At 38.5% G+C, this 22,895-nt stretch overlaps 1 protein-coding gene across 3 annotated transcripts in view; it reads left to right on the plus strand.

Annotated features, from left to right (window-relative positions):
• fhit (fragile histidine triad diadenosine triphosphatase) overlaps nt 1-22,895 on the plus strand; it is a 401,046-nt gene that overhangs the window by 289,243 nt on the left and 88,908 nt on the right. For all 3 annotated transcript variants that reach the window (XM_042498823.1, XM_042498840.1, XM_042498834.1), the window contains exon 5: nt 22,629-22,774. In XM_042498823.1, coding sequence (XP_042354757.1) covers nt 22,629-22,774 — 146 coding nt within the window. The remainder of the gene's footprint in view (nt 1-22,628; nt 22,775-22,895) is intronic.

Raw genomic sequence — 22,895 nt, forward strand, 5'->3', positions numbered from 1 at the left:
ATGCTTTTATATGCCTTTCACAAGTATTTGAACCTTTTAACCACGAGCAAAGTGGTGCAATTTCTTTCAAATCGTGGAAAAAAGGCAATGAGCACCTTGATAATTAATATTTTACAAAGTGCAAGAAATGAGTAGAGAATTATTTTTAAAAAGCAAGGGGAAAATGTCTGGAGAAAAAGAAAAAAGCTGGGTTAAAAATATTCAAATTTTTTTATAATTACATATTTAAAGTTATGTCACAAAATTGTTTCTGTTGAGTTTGAATGACTTGTGTTTTATGATGATTAAATTAGGGAATTAAGCCTCATCAGTCCTCCGTGACTGCTTAAGATTTTGTAGGATTCTCTTGTGTATTTATATTTTTTTTTTCTGAAACAAGCGGGTGGTACATAAAGAAAATAGAAAACAGAATTTTTTTAATTTTTTAAAAAAATATTTTCAGAAAGACTTATCAGAATCCCAACCACAAACCTCATACAGTCTAGCCCCATCCTATCCTTGAGACCTCAAGTGGCTATTGGAATCTAATTTAATTAGCAAAAAATACAAATAAATCAAAAACAAAATGTAAAAAAAACAAAAAGAAAAAGATAAAGAAAAAGGGCTCTATTGTCTATTATTAGTCTGAAAAAGTGGAAGGTAGGGTTTGGGGGGCTGGGGGTTGTTTGCGCCACACACCCATAACACTAATATTTCAGCAAGGTATGAAGGTGTGAAATATTCAATACAGCCCAAGCCTAGTTAGGGCCTTTTCGTGAATTGACCTGAGTTGAACCATCCTCAAATAAAGGTGTCATGTCTTGTCAATAAAAGTCCTTGCAGCTGTCATGCCCCTCATACTCTCATAGAACGGCTGTTTTTGGATAATCACTGCCAATCAGCTCTGAAGACTATTCAACCGCAGGAGAAGAAATCGTATCTCCTCAGACAATGACTCTGTGATTTCGAAAACAGAGCCTTCCACACGGGCACAATGGCTGTCAAATCTCAATAGAGCATATTGAAATGAAATTCAGATTCTATTTTCTTCCTCCTCACTCGCTTTCCCACCCCTGTTGTTTTTGTGGTGCCAGAAATGATGTATGTTTTAGGCTTCGAGTGTTCAAGTGAGTCGACGTTTTTGAGTTTGAGGCAGACTCCCGATGAGCGCAAGGCTTTGTTCTTCTGAAAGGAACATGATGGGGAGCACTTATTCTTCTCCTATTCTCTCTGTGCTGCCTGTCAGCGTTGACTGCCGGCTGCCTGCTGAGTTTGCCCGAGCCTAACTTCTTCTCATTGGCAGGCATCACACCTTCCTCTTCACTGGAGCCTTTACTACCTCGGCTCCGCGCAGCCCATGCTGGCTAAACGCATGAACAACCGTCCGTGCTTTGCAGGGATTCGTCTCTTTTGCACATCATTTTGAGTAAAATCTAACATGCAGCTGCTCAGTACAATCAGAGCCAGCTTCATGAGTGTTGTGATGTAGAGAAAACTACATATTTCATACATTTTTGTCTTTACTGGAGTGCATGCATTAGAGAGATGAGATACAACGCAATGTTTTTTAAATGCGAACCCTGATCATGAGAACTAACTCAAAACTTGTGTGAGTTGAACCTCGCTGCTGTTTTGATTGCTCTTAGATGACATGTGAAACAGGAGTTCAGCAATAGTTATGCACAGTTATGTCCCAATGTTTTGACTGAGTTTAGCATTAAGTATTGAGGGGGACATATTGTTTAACTTTTGGAGGGATTTGACGCACCTGATCAATTACAATGATCAAATATATTTTCATATTTATTGTATTGGAATCGTGTCACCCCCATCCTTCAGCGACCAAGACTTGATTATTTATTTTATTTTATATATTTTGCCTCATAAAACCATTAGTGGTTGATGTATCTGTCTTGGCTGTGTCATTTTAAGTCAGCCTAGAAGCTTAATTAGTGGTTGCTATGGAAGCAGTTAACATTTTTCACCACAAAGAAAAAAAGTGCAGATTTAAGAGTCGCTATTTCTGTAAGTTGACTCACAACATGTACAGCTGCATGAGTCTCATCCCCACCTGTCTTTTGTGGGAATTCTCTGCCACAATGACGTATGTACAGTAGCTGGCTATGTAGGGAGATGGGATCCACATTCTTTATCCCGCCCACCAAGATGTGATTGGATGGTTGATTGAGGAAATTAGAGGTGTGGGAAGTTATTGAGAGGCCTTGAAAAGCAGGCTAAGTTAAGGTTACTGTAATTTGAATGTACATTAAAATAAATAAATATTTTGTTTTGTTGTGGGTTGCTTCTGGCATGTTAGAAAAATTAATAGCAGACTCCTCCAGTCACCACCTCAAGTAAAAAAAAAACAAAAAAAAAAAAACTGGAAAACATAAGAAATTTAAATAGAAATCCTGGTGAAGTCACTCATCTGCTGTTCCGCAGCTCAAGACATCTTTACTCTGTGCTGCTATGTTTATCCTGCCAACTGGAAGGGAAAAGAGAAGAAAAAAAACCCTCAGGCTGTCACTAATATATGAAGCTATTCCATCTCTCCACATATAGAAACTTCACATCATGAGCCCCTACTGCAAGTTAATATGCTTGCCCATTTTCTCCTGCAGCTGTCTGACTGTGTGTGTGTGTGTGTATGTGCGTGTGTGTGTGTGCGTGTGTGTGTGTGTGTGTGTGTGTGTTAGGGAGAGAATGCGTTGGCTGAGGACCTGTCGGGGTCCGGTCTAGCAGAGAGGGAGGGGAGAGGGAAGAGGAGTTAAAGGCCTGGGAACAAAAGCCAGTTGAAGAGGGGGGACCTTAAAGAGCTCATGGCCTGCAGGAAACCTTGCCGCTGGAGAAGTGAAACAGATTTTTCTCCCTTTTTTATTTTTTTTTCATCTGAAGACATTTTATCTGAGATTCGATGTCTCTCTGATTAACTTGAAAGCATCACTCCACCAGTAAAAAAAAAAAAAAAGTTACTCATGATGAGGAGTAAAATTCAGCCTTTAACAATATCTTCTGTAACTCTGGAGTGTCCGTAGAATGTCAGTCTAGGTTTTTAGTTAAGCACCTGGAAGACAAGGTTTTATATAAATTGTGGACAGCTGTGGCTTAGAGGTAGAGCGGATTGTGCTCTAATCCCAAAATCAAAAGGTCTGTGGTTCCCCGGCTCCTCCAAACAACATGTCAAAGTGTCCCACATATTGCTCCTGATGGCTGTTCCATCAGTGTGTGAGTGTGTGTGAATGTATTTACCATACCATTACCATTTACCATATAGAACCTTTAATAGCTGAGGTTACTATGAGGAAACTATGTACACGCATTTTGGCATCGTAAGATCGTAAGGTGTTTTATTTACCCCAGCCATCGAGAAGCGAGCTTTAAACTTTGAATTAATATTGTTACCAGCATCAAAACGTCTGGTTGTTTTGTGTTCCTTAGTAAGGCTCAATATTCCAAAAGGAAGTTCTATAGAATTTCCACTGGCTCACTATCATTTCAGAGCATCAAGTTTTTCGGTTTAACGAGTGACCGTGTTAACTGGTGACTCAGCCAAAAAAGTCCTAGTTATGTGTAATGGAGGTTGCTGGTTGAAAACACAGTGCATGTAGCTACACTTGTAAAAGCCTTTATTTTTACTTTAATCCATTTTAAACTCATCTATTCCCAACCATTTACTCAAGATACTACATACAACCACAGATGTATTTGGCTAAAAAGTCAAAAGTTAACATGGTCAGTTGTTAAACTGACACTCACAAATGGTGTTGCAGTCTGGCTGCAAGCTATAAAAAGTGTTGACTACCAGTGGACTGAAGACCCAATCAAAAATTATTTTGTCATAGTAAAACAGAAGCAAAATTCATGTTTGAACCATGTCATTGGGCAGTAAATTGCATAGTCTGACAAGCTGTTGCACTCCACACCATACTTCTTAAGTCAAAATCAACTTTTTTGTCAATTCTGCCACATGTTCAGGACACAGATGGGATTGAAATGTTGTTTCTTCCAGACCCCTGGCTTTGCAAGTACACACACACAAAAATTGAAAATGTATCTTAAATATAGTATATAATTAGTATAAGTATCTAACTAAATATAAGTAATAAAATTATAGTAAGGAAGGCACATCATGACAGCACACAAGCACCAACTTCAATTCTAAATGGGAAACAAGCAATTATTTTTATTATGCAGTGAATGCTTATTGTGCAAATGGAATGAATAGTGCAACTATAATAAATACTTCAAATGAAATAAATAGTGCAATAATGAAAAAAATTAGTGTTCTAACTGCAATGAGGATGATCACATGATATGAAAAACACACTAACAGTGCCTTAATGATCTACAATACACAATAAAGCACATACTTTAGCATATATAACATGCCTTTCACAAACACTTAATACAATGTGATAATTTTAAATGATGGATTACTGAACGGTCATTTCTATTTGAAGGCACCATGAAGAAGAAGAATACTGAGGACAGACAGCGATACAAACCCAAAACCCAAACAGGAGATTCTCATTCCTCCGTCTCATTCAATTTCAAGTTCAAGTTTAACCTGAGCTAATTTCTTTTTCCTGTCTTTAACACTGGCCAACAACACACCCAATCACAAATACACACACAACTGCTTCCATGTCACACACCACAGCTCTTAATTAGATGGTTTTATTTCATGCTTTAAGGGCCGACGGAGTTCTTAGCTGTGTGTGTGCGTGTGCGTGTGTGTGTGTGCGTGTGTGTGTGTGTGTGTGTGTGTGTGTGTGCGTGTGTGTGCGTGTGCGTGCGCGTGGCTATGGTTGGGGTTGGTGGTAGTGCTCAAAACTCCTCCAACACTGATGTACAGGCAAAATCGTAGCCATGGAACTGGCTATCTAGCTGTTGTTGTTTTTTGACATATCACAAAACAATACAGTTCCATAAAAATAAAAAAATAAATACATAAATTAGTTCTGTAATGTCAGGCTTCAATAACATTTTTTGAATGTTACTTTGAACATGTTCTTCCTTTGTTCTCATGTAACATTGTGGGAACATTTTATAAAAGAACATTCTATAAGCTGTTACCTCTCAACATCACCAAAAAATCCTCAGAATGTTGTTTTAAAAACATTACGTCTTAGTTAGCATTTAACCTTATAAGGACATTATTTGAAACAATAAACATCTTTAAAAGGTTCTTTGAACATTAGATTAAAATGTTTTGTTTTTTATTGCAACTTGTAGGTAACATTAGCCAATGTTGTGGGAACGTTCCCTGCTAGCTGCACAAAATAAAACGGATGTCTTTCTCAGTGTCTCGGTGTGATTGAAAGTTTCAGTAGAAAGACTTGAATATTTTGAAAAGTGATGATATAAAAATAAACTGTGGTTATAAGAAAAAGTCCACCTAACCTATACTATGTGATTTGACACATATGAATTTAAAAGAAAACAATAAAATCCAAAACTTTCAAAAAGGTGCACTAAAAGTTGATGCAATTTGATGATATTAGAGGAGAGAATGTAACGTATCGGCCTTTTTCTAACTCCACTCCTGTGCACATAATGCACACAAATCAGAAGTATGTCCCAGACTTTTTCTGAAGCCTTTTGATATTTGTGTGTAGACGAATGCCCGTGTCAGTGGCTGTGTGTCATTTTCCAGGCCATGATGGGGTGATGGGGGCCATTTTAGGCCAGCTGTAATCAGGCAGAAAGAGCCAATTGTTGCAGCAGCAGTGATGGATCTCTTTGTTTTGGCCGTCCAGGATTTGGAGCTGCCAAGGGAAAGGGCATTTTGATTTATTTGAGGGCCTGCTGCCTTCATCACAGCCTGTTATACTGGGAGTGTGTGTGCGTGTGAGAGAGACGCAGCGAGAGGTTGAGAGAGAGAGAGAGTGAGTGTGTGTGTGTGTGTGTGTGTGTGTGTGTGTGTGTGTGTGTGAATGAGAGTTTGGGGTTTTGTCATTCTCTTCACTCTTATTTGTTGTAGCAGTGAGCCTCTTCTCAAAGCAAAGAAAGGCTTCAGAGGGTTACTTGAGTTTTGTCCCAGTGACACTCAAAGATATGAAACATTTACCACAAGATGTCACTCAGACATAAATATCTATGAGCAGTGTTACAGTTTCAAGCTTTCAGTTTTACTTTAAACATGTCATTGGCACAATTACATCTATAGAAACATTTGACTTCTACACTTTTTTTTTAGGTGTGGGTGTGGGGGGGGGGGGGTTCTTAATATGGAAGCCCTGAAAAGCTGAAAAGGCAAGTGTGAACAAACAAACAAAGAAAAAAAAATCTGTTGATCCATTTTCTAATGGATCTAGTTTGATCTAAGTTCTGTGACTTACTACAGTACTTTTATCTGATATCTGTAAAAACTAATCAAGAGAAATGCTTGTAGTCCAATTTAGAACATGGGATAATGGTGAGATGATGAAAAAAATAACTTTAAACAATAAGATTAAGATTAGATTTAAGATTAAAGTGGAAAACTTAATTTTTTTACAGACTTTTTCTGCTACCTGTTTCAAAGAAGAATTTTATTTTATTTCAATTTTTTTTAAAACAAAATAAGAGAGATTATCCTGGCTACCCCCCTTTTCCCACCTGTTCTAAAGTCATTATTACAGGAGAGAAAAGAGTTTAGTACGTAATCAATATTTGAAAATATATTTCTTTTTTCTTTCTCATTTGCCTCTTAGGGCTTCCGTAGACTTTATATTTAATTCATATACATGCACCTATTTCTTTCCACATATTTGTGTACATAGTAGTCCTGTCTATTCTGTAGCTTTCTTTGTTCATCTTTGTAATCCTTGTTCTTATCTGCTATGACTATTTTTGTGTCGGTACATAGCAGTGACAAAAGAAAAAGTGTTGGAAAGTGTTAAATTGAAAAGACTTAAATTTCTTATATATGTTCACATACTTCAGGCTGATTCTGATTGAGATGCAGCTGAGCAATCAGCTGGCTCGACTGGCTTTCCAACACCTATCTACCCCTTTGTTTTATTTGCATAATATTGAGCTGACCTTTGCAATGGAAAAAAAAATCCATGAAAATAAAATGTGAGGCAACAAATGCTGTTGTTCTCTAAAGTATCAAATTGGCGCTGTTGGGAATACAGTGAGATAAACTGAGATTGCAGTGTGACACTAGTGTTTCGCAAAAGCTAATTGTCATCAGCTGCCATTTTAACATTTACGGCAGTCACATAAAAAAAGGAGGGAAAAAAAAGTGTGTCGAGATTGCGTGTCCGCGTCATCTCCTGGGAGCTTCAATCTTGCACACATAATTTTTCATTCATCGCCCTCCACTCTAATCTGACTACTCAATTTTCACAAAGCATAATGAAAAAGGGGGAAGGTGTCGATGGCTGTTGAGGCGAAATGAGAGGGGATGTCAGTGTCTCGTTAACAGTATCTCCCACAAACACAAATCTGTAGTATGCTCAAAATCCCCAAATTATTTTCTCTATAATAACGTTGACAACACTGATTTGGAAACAAAGTAATGTGCTTTAACATTTTCAGTATTTCAGTACAGTATATTTAAAAAAAGTGAATCATTGTTATGGAACCATGATCTGTGAGAGGTGAATAACAATTTTGCACTAAATATTGAGTCACATCGACCTTGGGACATTTTAGCTGTACCTGACAAATGAACATAACAGGAGAGTTAAGAGAAAAAAAACTAAAGTTGAAAAATGCATGCTGAGTAAAATAAACACACATATAAGGAGAATATGTATGTATGCATGGTAGATTTTAACAGTTTGTTTGATAGGATAACATAGTAAAATCCATATAATCAATTCAATTTAAAAGAGTCCTTTCCATGTCTAATTCTCATTTTGGAACATTAGCAGAGGGAGGCAGTAGTGTCCATCAACACCATACTCCCACCTAAAGCACCATCATCCTGCATGTGGCCATCATGAACTTCATTTTGGTTATTTTACAGCATGAACAGCCCAAAGAATCAAACTATATTAGAATTAGTTTGTAGTGTGAAATTGGTGTGATATAGATGGGACGAGGAGGAGGAGGAAGGTCACCAAGAGGGGATATTCACTCATCCTGTGAAGTCATTGTAGTAGTGTAAAAATGACAAGTGTGGCATTAGGAATGGTGTTGGGGTGTAGGGGTATGGGGTTGGGGGGGGGGCAGATGTTTTCCCTCAAAGAAATGATTGCATTTGCAATGTAAAACCAATCTGCGATGCCTTGTTCTTATTACATGCACCACGACCCCGGAGTGAATCAGACGAAAGCAGTCAAATAACTGTTGTGACAGATAATAATGGGATATGAGCAGATGGTTTTCTCACTATATGGAAATGCTCGGGCTCTTCAATCTCATCCTTCAAAACCTCCCCGGCTGGAGCAGCCGGCCGGAGACAGAGGGGAGACGCTGTTCAGAGCTGAAGATAAGATTGGCCCGGGCAGAGACATATGGAAAGCTCTCCTCTCTCTCACCCACACAATAGTTGCAGGGATGAAATCAACCACCCCTGGCACACTAAAGACCCAGACCATTTGGGATCCCCTGTAAAAAGGTGGTGCTGTGCGTGTGTGTGTGTGTATAGATACACAATGAAAGGTGCTGTGTGTATTGGCCTGCACTGAAAGGAGAGAGGGATTGGCACCTGCTGAAAAGTTACTGTGTTTATTAGGAGATAATGATTAGATGCCAGGCTTGTGTATTGTCTACTTCCTGATTGAGTTTTGAGCTGAAGCCAGGGGCGGCAAAAGCTTTTGTGGGGCCCTGCAGCCCAAGGCTTTTGAGTTACTTTAATGTTGGATAACTCTACAGCAGCATTTCAGTTACCAGAAAGAGAGTTGACTTCAGAGTGTTGGATTGGCAAGTCCTATCTTAACCCTTAGGGCCTGCTTTATTGTTACACACACTCATATTGCTCTGCACACAAAATGCACTCAAAATCAAACTTTAAAAAATATTGTACACTAATATTATTTTCTACTTTCATTGAGTTTTTAAGCAACATTAGTCCAAATCATATATATCAAATATTTATAATTCTCAGAATTTTACTCCTTTAAATGCCAGGTTTTCGTCATGATGCCCCTATCTTTTTAGATGAAAAAAAAAAAAAACACAAAATGATTTATTTTTTATATACTACATGCTAAGTAGATTTGTTTTGTTGTTGTTATCACAGCCTGGGATATGTCAATGATTAGCAACAATATTGATTTTCATACATTTTTTTTCTGTGGTGTCAAACACTCACACTCATACCATTCTGCACTCAAAATGCACATTTCAAAATTAGGCTATAAAAAATATTGCACATTAATATGATTTTCTACTTTCTAGTTTATCAGTCCCAATCGTAAATATCAAATATTTATTAATTAGCAGAATTTAAACCCTTTAAATGTCAGTTGTAGTGACTGTTGTCAGTTGAACTGTAGTCCAGCTCTGCTCATAGTCCATTTGGCAGCAGATATTGCCCTATTTGTTATATACACTGCAAGACCAGTGAAATTCTCATGGAAGACACCAATTTGATAAATTGTCTAAATAATCTCTCTTGAGTTAGTCATCATAAACTGAGTGTGTAGAGTTATGAAGAAGTTGGCTTACCAGACCTTTGCAGCCCACACTTCCAATCTCTGCAGCAAAGAAGAGGTTCCAGGCTGTATTGAAGAATGTGTGGTATCAAAATAAAAGGACATCTTTGGTTCTGCCACATCTATTTTGATCCTTTTTTCAACTGTTGATTTTAAATGTTGATAGTTTATTGTGGTTACCCCAAAACCACAATTCTACCTTTGGGTGTAGAATTTACATGCACACAAGGAGCCTTTACCTCTCTTGCTATCAGTGACTTCTTCAATCCAGTCTCTCTTAAATTCCATCTTTTTGGAAAGTTCAAGCCATGCCTATACCATTTTTGGCTCAACCCTCTTGCCAACTGGAGTGGGTCACTTCCTCTGAACACAAATAAATGACTTACTCAGAGGGGAGCCATCTCGGGCTGATGCCAGTCCTTCTTTTGTTTTTTGTTTTCTTAAGGGTTCCTACAATGGAAGATGGTTCACTGCAGAATGGTTGTCAGAACTCATAATTAAAAGCCAGAAGTTTGGGAGATGGCCTTTTTTGCAGACACCTACCCAACACCACTTTGGGTGTTGAAACAAGAGTTTTGCCACTTTTATGACCAATACAACATAACCTTCCCATTGCTTGATCTTGTTCCATGTTTCTTTCCCTACACCCATTCAACGTCTGCCATGGAACTCGGGCCTGACCTTCAGCCACCCTCAGATAACTTCATTTCTCAGAGCAATGCTATGGCCAGAGCAGCTCAAATCCTACCCGCCTTCCTCTTACCATGGACTTACTCAGAATCCACACCATCTGCCTGCATATAGCATTCCTCATATTTCCCAGACTTAAAAAAGCCATATTCTTCCTTGTTTGCCATTTCCTCAGATACTCAAATTCACCAACTCAGCACTTCACTTCAAGCCTTGCTGTCGCTCCTACACATCAGACTTGTCTTACTTCTCAGACAACAGTATGGTAATGTGCTTGGAGTTAATTTAAACCAATCAATCTGGCCAACTTACATCCATCTTTTACCCCAGAGTCCAATCACCACTGAATCCTTTCAAGACTCTCGTCAACTACTTGCAAATTCCGGAAATCCCAGAGCATAAAATTGTCAGATCCACTCTTGTTCTCTTAGCCCAACCAAGTGGCTACTCCATTCTTGCTCCAGCTCTTCTTCCACATGCTGTCTTTGTCTAGTACTTCTATTATTTAGTCCAGACATTACTTTAGAATCCGAGCTGCAACCTCTGCTTCCTGCAATGGCATCCAGAACACTTAATACAATCACTGGCCATTGGTCCTCCCAAGCCTGTCACCCATTCTTGTACTTGTTCAAATCTCATAGATCTCAGATTTGCTTGGTGTCATCTGAAGTAACTTGAAGTTTTGGCAATCCGTCATGCCTAGGTGCTGTGGCTGATAAACTTTTGAAGCTTTCCCACAAAGCAGACAGCATTGGGAAGGACTATGAGCAAGTTTCAAGCCTCACATAGCAGTCACTTAATTATTACATTGTTTAAGCGTGCCTTGTTGACGGTGTGGTCCTTGCTTGTGAAAAACCTTACAAAAAAGGGAGGTATAATGGCCTCTAAACCTCTGGAAGGTTATTAATATGAAACCTTTGTACAAAAGGTTTTGCATTTCATTGATCACAGATTAACAATGATCAAATAAGGCATGGTGGAGGTGAAGATAGTACTAGAAAATAAATAAAGGGATTTACATTTGTTTATGCCTCCAATAGGTATGTTTAATCACAGACAGTTTTATCTTTCGCATGTATTTATCAGTATGCCTTAATTTTTTGGCAAGTGCAAAAGAGGAGACTTTAGGTCTGTTCTCCTCAGATACAGATCAAACAGACCATACAGTGGTGGATAACTTGTTGAAGATAATGCATTTGTTGAGACATTATTCATCCAGCAACACAAAGTAAACAAGCTCTGTCTGCTTCTCTGCACTCTCCAGCCTCAGCCTGCCTCATCTTTCATGTGGGCAAGCTCCATCACCACGGTAGGACAGAGGAAAGAAAGATATCAGGTCACGTGACATTTGGTTTCATTCGAGTGCAGCTCGCGCACACACATACACACATACATAGAGAAAAAAACGATCATTTGTGCCTCTGTTTGTGGCTCTTGAGATGAATGGATCCCAGACGAGGCCACTGTGGCATGAAATGCTAAGATGTAATCATCTTCTCGCAACAGGATGCTGTTTCATGAGAGGGGAATGAACTCCAATGTCTCTTTCACTTTTTTTTATTGCCTGCTGCCTTGGTATTTTCTCTTGTCTAAGTTGGCATTTTAACACCATCTCCAATGTCTCAGATTTGCGAAGGAAATCAAAGTATTTGTGATTTAATTGACTGATTCAGAGAATCTCAATTTTCTTATATTGAGACACCGGAGCATTAATAGGAAGGTCTTTTCTAACGTTTTTGTTTGTCACATAGTTAGATGGCACTTTTATTCCTAAACTACTAAACACTGCTTTTAACAAGGATGTTTGTCCATTTTAAAAGACTCCTTTGGAAATATTGTAGTTTATGAACTACCTTGAAACTATCTTGACAGAAATAACCTTATGATTCTCAGGCTGTGATATCTTTGTGTAAATCCCTAGAGTTGACTAGTTGGTTTTACTTTTAAATTTTGTAAATAGCTGTAGCAGAGTAAATATCTCTTTAGTGTTGAATCATTTTTCTATATTATTGACCCTGACTGTGTGCAACAATCGGGCAGTTCATTTAGATTATTTTAATTTATTTCCAATACAAATCAATAAATTTCAAGGCATTCTTAGTAATAAGTGTCAGTATCATGAAACAGCAAAAAAATTGTATCAAAAAGACACAAAACCATAAACGCTGGGCAAACTTTACTTTCTGGAATTTTGACGGTTGCTAGACAATTGGTCTCAGCCAACTGCGGATTATAAGGTCTTCATGGGTCCTAAATGATGGAACTAAACCAGAATCAATCCAGGACAATTGTTGAGATCTGATTGGACCCAACAATTTAAAAACATGTACAACCCATACTGTGCCTAACCCAGCCAACCCACTGCCATCATTGTTGGGTTTACCTAAGTGGGCCCCTATGTGTTATCATAAGGCAACCTGGGTACCAAGTGAGCATGAGCCCAAAATAGGCATCTTATCCTGGGCCATTTAGGTAACTCACCTATGTAGGTAATTGGCATGGGGGAAATATGGAACCTATGAACAGTCCCAAGTGGGGCCCATATTTCAGCCCATTTACTATTCACATGGAACCCACATATAAATATTAGTTAGGGAGATATATACCAGACCCAGCCCGGTAAACGTCTGAGGTAAGAGAGACCAGGGATCCAGATGTGTTTCTGGTCAATTTTATAAATGAGACATACCTGGTAATGAAAATTTGTTAATAGAAATGCTGATTTCTTTGTTGACCGGTAACCGGTACATTGCACATGTCATTAGTCAATTCAATCGTTTAGGTCATTTTACAGAATCTATGAGCAAAAAATTATCATTCAGATTTACTGGCAGCATGGTAAACAAAACCTTTAAAGCAGTTATATAGACTAGTTATGTTACCTTTCCTCAATTACTTATATTGCTTCAGTTAGTAATGGTATACTATCCATCTTTCCTCCACTCTGACTTCAATTTTCTGGTGCTGCAGCTCAACCTTGTTTTTCACCTTACATTTACTCTTATAATCTGAACCCAAGGTAGCCTAAATATTATGCAAGTTACAGACACAGCACTGGTTTGTTTCTCCCTTGATCAGCACTGATCATGGACCTGTCTTGGGTCCAATCGGGTATTACAACGATAGACGGATTTTGGACCAACAGTGATAGAATGGGACCTGACCCTTACCCAATTTTATCATTATAAAACCTGATCCTCAGAACCCATATGTGTCTCAGTTAAACCTGTTAAGTTTTCTTACATGCAGGGCTGGCTCTACCCAATTTGGTTTCTAGACAGAAAACACTAAGTGAGGGCACCAGTGGGCATAGAAAATTATTATTTTATTATTATTTTCCCTCGAGGCCAAGGGGGACCGGCGGCGTGGCGGCGCCCCTCCAGCAGATGACGCCCTAGACGACCGCCTATATCGCCTATGCCAAGAGCCGGCCCTGCTTACATGAAACTAGTTGATAAACAGTAGTCACCAACTTCAGCAGAACATATCAGAACATATGTTCTGCCTTCTGTTCTGAAAAGGTAAGGATCATTATTGTCCTCTATTATTGACATTCTATTGTGTTGAAATAAGACTTTCAGAATCCAGAGGAGTACATTCTGAGAAGAAGTCTAGTATACGTTCTGGTTTGAGGGTGAGATCAGCTGTGGTATTGTCTGAACTTGACAAGTTCAGTCAGCATGAGAAGACGTAATGGGGCTGGCTGATTTCTATGGTAACTGTGCAATTATATGGATGGGAGATGTGGATACTGTATCATACATACAGTTCACTGGCTCTGAGGTTTTCTTTGTTGGGGAAAAAAGGAAAACTAGAATGGATATATTGTTGTTATTATTAATCACTGCTCATTATACACTTCAATCATCTGCTCTATAGGATGACAAGCGGCGCATTGAACTGGCTGGTAACTCACTCTTAAACTCAATCATATGCATTTAGCGGATTAGAAGTGGGAGCTGTTGGATCAGATTTACATGGCAAAGCACTGCAATCTGTAGAACAGAAAAGAAACAACAGCAGCTTATTGGCATGACAATATCAGCACCTAAGGCAAAGGAGATAATAGATTTAACATTTAAGTACAGTTTTTACTGAGCCTCGGGGATACATACCACATACCTACAGTGTAGACTCTGCATAGATGTTTACTCTCGCCTACGCCATAGCCTGATGTCCACCTCCACAGAAATGTAACTTCTATTCACAGCAACGCAGATCTCCTGTTTAAAATCAAATTAATTTCCCTCATTGGAAACGGATATTTTATATTTTTAATTAATTTCACAGATAATAATTGCAATACAGTATAGCCCCCCAAAATAGCACTGGAAGTCTTGTTTGGGATGCATTCTGGATCATATGACAAAGGTCCCCTAGCCACTAGGCTTACTTATGTAATGGAAAATGTTATCATATGCTGATAATGTTAGCTTTTTCCAAATATGGGGATAATGTGTCAAGTATAAGACATTTGTGTTGTCGGTGAAACTTGTGAGTTACAATGGAGATGAATTTTGTAAAACTGCCTTTGTTAAATGCTGCTATCGTGCCCTGCTTCATACATGTGCTTGTGGCTAGACTATTTTATTAACGTATAGACTTATGCTAATAAAGTTAGCACATTCCATATTTTGGGATAATTTATGTAGTATAAGATAGTTGTTTTTGTCAGGGAGCCCTATGAGTTATAATGGAGCTGAATTTTGTAATAGGCTATTACCAGCTAGCAGGGAACTTCGCCACAATGTTACCTACAAGTTGCAATAATGTTTTGAAGAAAACATTTTAATGTAATGTTCAAAGGAACATTGTAAGGATGTTTCTCATTTCAAATAATGTCCATATGTGGTTAAATGCTGACTAAGATGTAATGTTAAAACTACAACATTCTGAGGATGTTTTGGTGATGTTGAGGGATGACAGATCTTTTTTTTTTTTAATTTCTATTTTTCCTTTATTTTACCAGGCAAGTCAATTGAGAACCAATTCTCATTTACAATGACGACCCGGCCAAGAGGCAGCATAAAGCAAAGAAAAACAAACGAGACACATTCATACAAATCAATACAAAAACAAAAGAATACAATGAGGGTTGTAAAGATAAAATAGGCTAAAAAGCATGTACAACAGTCAGCAACTGCTGCCTTGACCAAACTTTTAAAAGATGAGAGTGGGATGAAGGAGGGGAGTTTTAGCGTCTGTTGTAATTGGTTCCAATCGTGGGCTGCAGAAAACTGAAATGAACAACGGCCAATGACGGTGCGGACTTTGGGGATGAGGAGGTTGATGAAGTTGCCGGAGCAAAGGGAACGGCTGATGTTACAGGTGATGAGTAGTGAAGGAAGATATGATGGAGTTTTGCCTATAAGGGTTTTATATATGAACTGAAACCAGTGTGTTTGTCTGCGAGAGTGAAGAGAGGGCCAGTTAACCAGGGAGTACAGACTGCAGTGGTAAGTAGTAAAGGGGGCGCCGGTGACAAAATGGATGGCAGTGTGGTAGATAGTGTCCAGTTTAAGGAGGAGGGATTTGGAAATGGATCTGTAAAGTATGTCACCATAGTCAATAATTGAAAGGAAGAGCTGGATGTGTATATGATGGTATCATATCAGCATTTTTCTGAGCTTTTTAAGCGGGGCGTGTTTGTTGAGAACAGCAGTGAAAGATGATTTAAAATATAACTAAGCATCTTCAACATCTGGAATGAGACCAATTCTGTGCCACTGTATGAGTACAAGATCATACAGAAAAGCTTGTTCCTCAAAGTTTCTGAGCAAGCGTTTGCAAACCACCAGTGGTGGATGTCTTGAGACAGACCCTTTGTGAACACAGGCTATGCTGCAGTGATCACTAAGGCTTTGGCAGAACACCCCAGATGTGTACTTATCTGGTCTGTTGGTAAGTATGATGTCAATGAGTGTTATAACAGAGCACTGTAAAGTATCTTTACAGTAGATAGCAACTCCCCCGCCCTTGGAGCCTCTGTCCTGACGGTAGATATTGTAACCAGGAATGGAAAAATCTGAGTTGGATATAGATTTCTTAAGCCAAGACTCAGAGATGACAAAAATATCAGGATTTGCAGTGTTGACATATGCAGTTAGTTCAACTAGTTTGGGGAGAAGGCTGTATATATTTAAATGCATAAAACCGAGACTTTTGCGAGTACTAAAACTATCAAAGGTTGATGACTGCACATCTGGAGATTCAGACATGTTGTTGTTGATTGAACAGAAATCAGGGCCAGGATTAGGTTGGATATTCCCTGAAATCAGCAGCAGGAGAAAGATCAGACATTTCTGCTTCTGGGATGTAGTGATATTCTCCTTTTTAGTGTTCATGATAGGAGTTGTATTAGAAGAGCAATACAGAGGAAAGGAGAAATTGTCCAGTAGAACCATGATGCTGGCCATTCGAACCAGGAGAAAATAGTCAATGAATAACAGAAATGATATGGTTGAGGTTTTCCCTTTTTCATTCCAAAGAGAGTCAGAGGTGCATTTGCCCTGGCTTGGTAAAAATGGTGTTAACAGGGTTTCAGAGGGGGTTTGGTGATTATGGAGGGACCTGCCAGTATTGCAAACACAAAGTAAACACCAAGCTGTGAGAAGCAGAGCGATCTTCTGCTTGAGAGCCATTTGGATATAGGAGAACGGCAAAAACCTGGTAACGCAGCCACTCCAGATCCTTTGCATGCTGTAATCCACTCCTGGTTTGGTAATAATCCGGTCTGTTGGCATGATCCGTGGATCGCTAGAATCCAGTCCGCCTCTTGCATTCAGTCAGCTGGCGTGTTGACGTCACATGTAAACAGAAAACTGAAGCAAACAGGTATGCCAGACGCCGGCAACACAGTGCCACACAGCGAGAGATCCCCGAAGACGGTAAAGGGATATTCACTCATCGACAGGATCATCGGCGGAATACAGCAACGGGAAAGTCCAGTGAGTGTCCAGCACAGTTTGAGGCATACAGCCAACAGACACCAGTCGCAACAGGTTATAGGCAAGAGTCAGAGAGAGACTTGTGTTAGACAGAGACGTGCCGCCATCTTGAATCATACAATGTTCTTTTATAAAATGTTCCCAAAATATTACATGAGAACAAAGAAAGAACATTTTTAGAGCAGCATTCAGAACATGTTGTTAAGGACTGAGATTACAGAAAATTTTCTTTTATGAAAAAGCAATATGATGTGTTAACAAAAAAAAACATTTTAACAAAAAAACTAAACACAATGGCATAGAAACCCTACTGCCAACTAGTGTGTCGGAGATGTAATTGCAAGGCAATGCAGACACACCAACCCACAATGCTCGCAAAAGCGAAGGCCGCTTGCACAGGCGCTTTCCGCAGGTTATGAGTGTTACAGCTGTCTCTCAATTTTTATTAATTCTTTTTTATAGGTGTGTTATTTGTGTGTGTGTGTGTGTGTGTTTGCGTGTTGGCTCACAAACAAAATGTTAGATGATGCTGGAAGAAAAATGATCCATTTCATTTAAGTCGTAAAGGTCATGGAACATATTGCAAAGAAAGCTCTCATCCCACGTCAGAGAAATTGCACACAGAAAAGTAATCAAGCTCAGTGACAGAAGTAAGACACAGTTTGATAAGTGGTATGGCAACGGCAGCAGAGAGCAAATATCCAAAAGGCTTCAAGGAGCATGCTGCTTTCCATCATGGGTCATTTAATCAATAACAGTGGATTTCGGGAACAAAGTGAGAAGAACGATTAAAGAACATAGGTGCGTCATTGACCAACAACGGAGATGAAGCTACACAAGAAAAAAGAAAAGTACAAAGTTTTATGACCTTTTAAATTTGAGGATGTTTTTGATTATGACAAAATACCATAAGGAATAGTCTAACAGAAAATGTATCTTCACGAAAAAAAAAAAAATGATGTAGCGGTTATTAATTTGGATTTTGCACTCGTTAAAGTAAAAGGGGCACCATTCTCCATTCAGGAGAAAATTAAATCTTAAATTGTGACAGTGTTAAGACATGTCATTACTTTAATCAATCTCATAATCTGTACCGTTTATTCTGTATACATTGATCTTGTTTCTCTCATGAAATAATATCCACAGACAACGACTTGGCGATAAATGAGGATAATTTATTTAGACTAATAAAATGAAGAGTAAATAGATGAAATAGTATGACATATAAAAGGACAGAGAACACATAAAAGGGAACCTACGTGATGTATGTTCAGGTGATGTAAATAATTAATTATGGATGATAGTGGAGGAAATACGTGACCGTCTAAAGCGTAGATGCGCACTGAACTGTGACGTAGAATTTAGAAACTTGGCATTAAAGCTTCGTTATACGACATCAACTCTGATCACTAGAAAATGTTATTCTGCCTACTTTTGCGACTTGATTAGACTTCTCCGGGGAGGTCCAGGTCCTCGCGTCACTCCAGGGGAGAGCTGCGGCGCGTCTTCCAGACAAGGTGACCCGCTGAAAGGCGGCGGCGGCCGGGCAGGTGGAGTCGGTGTGCGGCGGTCTTTAACTGGCCTCGGTGTTCGCCTCAGCGAACTGGTAAAAGTCTTTAAACAAAGTCCTTAAGGGCAGGCAACGGATGCTGATAGTTTGTGCAGCAGGTGTTGCTTCTAGATCCGTGGCAGAGTTGATGGCGAATCGCGGAGTGTCCTTCTCAATTAAAACTCGCAGAAATAATCAAAGTAATCCCACTGGTCTGAGGGAGTCACTTTAAATTATTAATTTGATTTTACTTAAAAACAAATTACCAAAAGTGTCTTTACTGACCAAAAACTGGTATAAAGAAAAGCGTCAAAGAGATTTAAAAGAAAATGGCTTCAAAAGTTAAAGTTCAGCAAAGCTCTGGTAGCTGTTGCGGCTCCGCTTATAAAATTGAAGAAAAGAAAAGTTGCGAGCGCGGATGCACGAGACGCACCGCGGTAGAAAGGAGCGAAGAAAAACTTCAGAAGAGAGAAGAGGAGAAGCCTTGAGAAGAGAGAGCTTAGAGAGAGAGAGCTGACTTAGAGAGAGTCACTCAGTTTTTATCTTTCGATTTGGGGGTGCGGATGGAAGGCGGAGTTAGCGAACTTTTGCACCGAGCGATCGCACATCTGGAATAAGTTTCTAAAAGACCTAATGTAATTTAGGAGACATTTATGTCTCTGAACTTTATGACGAATTGCGATCTAACCCTGTGGTGTATAAATTCACGTATCTCCTCACCACTATAGTCTCATCACAGTAACTTCAAATGCATGTTAGGAGACCTAAAGGCAATTTATAACGTAACACATGATTCTGAAGATCCTTTGCTCAGTTTTGTGAAATATGTGACCACACATAACATAACATTGTACCATGGATCCTAAGAAACTTGTGATTACTTAGATATAGGATTACTTTTAACATCATACAATGAATTCAAAATACGATATAACTACAAAGTTACGAGCTTACTAATAACTAAGACCACTAGATGGCAGTATAGCTCCATTATAACAAAAGGGGAATAAAACGTACTTTACCTAACTCATTCAAATTACATGAGATGAAAAGAATGGGAGGTGCTCCTATCTGTTTACTGAAGCAGGGAGACAACCTCACCCCCAGTCACAAAGATTAGGGAAGAAAGGGAAATTTTAACTTACAACCTTGGTCCAAGTCATTCTGTCAGATGTTTATCACAACACAGGGTTATATAATGGCTTTACCCAATGTTCGACCTTTTGTTATCTCAGCAGGGGAGGCAATACGATGGTTGCTTGGTATTGCCTGGGTGACCCCAGGAGGTCATTCAGACACCCTACGTCCTGTGACATGCTGATGGGGCCTTCGGAGTGCTTTACCTTCCACCATATGTCAGGATGGAGGGTGTCAGATACTGACACTTTTTCCCATGGCTTAAAAAGGCAGAGCGTGTTTGCAGACATCCCCAGGGAGTATAACTTAAGTTAATTAACAACCCCCTGTTGGATGTTTTGGGTTCGTAAAAACAGTGTCTCTTGACGTGTCCCCCACTTGCCCAGGGGACTCTCTGTCTGTTTTTAAATCCCATCTTAAAACACATCTCTTCTCCCTGGCTTTTTAACATCATGTGAGATGTTGAATGTATTGTTATTTTATTTTATTGCTCATTTTATTTATTTATATGTATGTATATATGTATATATATGTATATATATATATGTATATATATGTATGTATTATGTATATGTATGTGTATGTATGTGCACGTGTGTGTATATATATATTTGTTCTTGTTTTATGTCTTTTAATCTGTCTTGTATTTTACTTCTGTACAGCACTTTGGTCCACTGCGGTTGTTTTAAAGTGCTTTATAAATAAAGTTGGTATGGTATGGTATGGTAGGGGACATTGAGCTCAAGAGTTCCTCAGAGGGACAAATGTAATGACCACGCCAAGGCAGTCCACTACAATTATAATGATAATAATAATAAAATAAAATAAGAATTTTCATCAAAAGTCAGTCTTTGGTTAATTTGAGTACTGTGAAACTTCAAATATAAGCCTAGTCCCAATTAGATGCCCAGTCCTTCTTATTAGCCCGGTGTGGCTAAACATTTTGATAGATAAAAGCCTCAATTAGAGTCCCAGTGTGGTTGCCATGAAGTTAATTTTATAGAAGTTATTTGGATGTATAAAACAGCATTATTAGCTACCTGCTGAAACTTAGTTAGCTGCTTAGATTGCACATACAAATATTAATACTTAAACTTTTGCCAATGTGGATATGCTACAGACGGTTAGCTTAGTAAGATTCTGTACAATTCAATTGTTCAGTTCAAATAAACAATTTGATTGTATTTCCCATCTTTGCTGAGCAAGTTTTGTGTGAAAGGAATTAAAAGGCACCCCCATATAGACACCTGTCCCAAATATAAGTCTTTTGAGTGAATGATTTAAGTAAATAATACCCTGGGCTATCATTTGAAGTTTTACAGTAGTCAGCTAATATAATTTCCAATGAATCTGACAATTTGTCAAAATGATGATTTGTCAAATGATTTGGCCATTTTTTCTTCTGTGTTATGGTGTTGGAGTTCTTATCTGCACTCTCTGAGTAATAAAGAAAAAGAAAAATACATTTTGAAAGGGATGAGACAGAGTCTAACGATTTAGATGGAAAAAGGGGGCTGTCTCCATGATGTGTACTACGGTGCCTTAAACTGGTCTATTGTTTGTCGTGTTAATTGGAAGAGTCCATATGACAGAGCTCCAGTAGATCCTTAAAAAGTCTTAAAATGCATATAATTGATTAATTTTAAAAAATTAAAAAATAATAATAATTTTATATAAAATAAAATTAAAAAATGCTCAGACATGAAAGCAGGGTTTATATATATATGTATATATATATATATATATATATATAGTGACGTGGCATTGTAAAATCTCGAAATAATTGGTAACATCTATTTTTTACTTATTTATTTATTTTTTTATTTTTTGGTAAATATGAATAAATTGAATAAATTCCTTTTCTTAAACTCATCATGATGGGAATCCAAGCAGGGGAATCTTGCATGCAAATTAAGAAACACAAAATTGTTCAGAAAACACACCAGAAATGTCAGATATTTCTCACTTCTGTTGGTAGACAAATAGATACTTTTATGATTATATGAGCTATTCATTGTCTTCCATGTATTACACTCTCAAACAGGTTGTTTTTAAAACATTTGAAGTAGACAATCTAACTTTTTCACTGGATCAAAAAAAAAGTCATGTTTAATTAACAATAGACATTGGGCAAAATAAAGTTGTTCCAATTCCAAGTGGCATTAAAAAAGTCTTAAGTCTAGCTTGCCTTAAGCTGATATGATTTAGAATGATCTAGCCAATCCTGTGGTATTTATGACATCATCATTTGGAATCTGACACCTTTGCACTCGCGAGGTGTGATGTGCACCAAAATATTCTGCTCTGTCATCCACTTGTTTCTTGTTACTCAGCTTGATGTTGAAATACACAAAGATCAAATCACTCACTGTCTTTGAAAAGAGATGAAGCCAATGTCCATTTTGTTTGTTGCCTAGCAACAGTTTCCTACAAATTGAACCACTTAAATGGCAAGCTTATTGTGTCGTCAACTGCTTATGTCCGAGACATGCCATTGATTTCCATTTGATGCTGCGTTAATTTCCAGTAACTGTGCAGCAGAGTGGATTATTGTCATTTATTATCATTTATATCATGGCTGCCTGTCATAGCTGCAGAGGTGCACATCGTTTTTCTATAATAAAGCAGAGAAAGCGTATGAAGCACGGAAACTTACTACACTGACTCTCTAAACTTTTCTGTTTGAGGGTCAGAAATATTTCAGCAGTGAATTCTTTAACAGAACTTGTTCAGATGTGTTGGTGTGCCCTCTGAGACCTGTGGAGCGCTTTCGGGATCTTCGGCCAGATGAGGTGACAGACCTATTCAGCACCACTCAGAGAGTCGCCAGCCTGGTGGAGAAGCACTTCAACGCCACCTCGCTCACCATCGCCATCCAGGTAAGAGACCGACTTAACGACTGTAGCAACAACTTCAGTCTGTAGTGGGGAGTTATAAAATGATAAAATGGACTCATCTCTAAAGTGCAACTAAATGATATCTATGTGATATTTTCAGGAT

The sequence above is a fragment of the Plectropomus leopardus genome, chromosome 2 (genome assembly GCF_008729295.1).
Source record: "Plectropomus leopardus isolate mb chromosome 2, YSFRI_Pleo_2.0, whole genome shotgun sequence".
In the NCBI taxonomy this organism is placed as follows: domain Eukaryota; kingdom Metazoa; phylum Chordata; class Actinopteri; order Perciformes; family Serranidae; genus Plectropomus; species Plectropomus leopardus.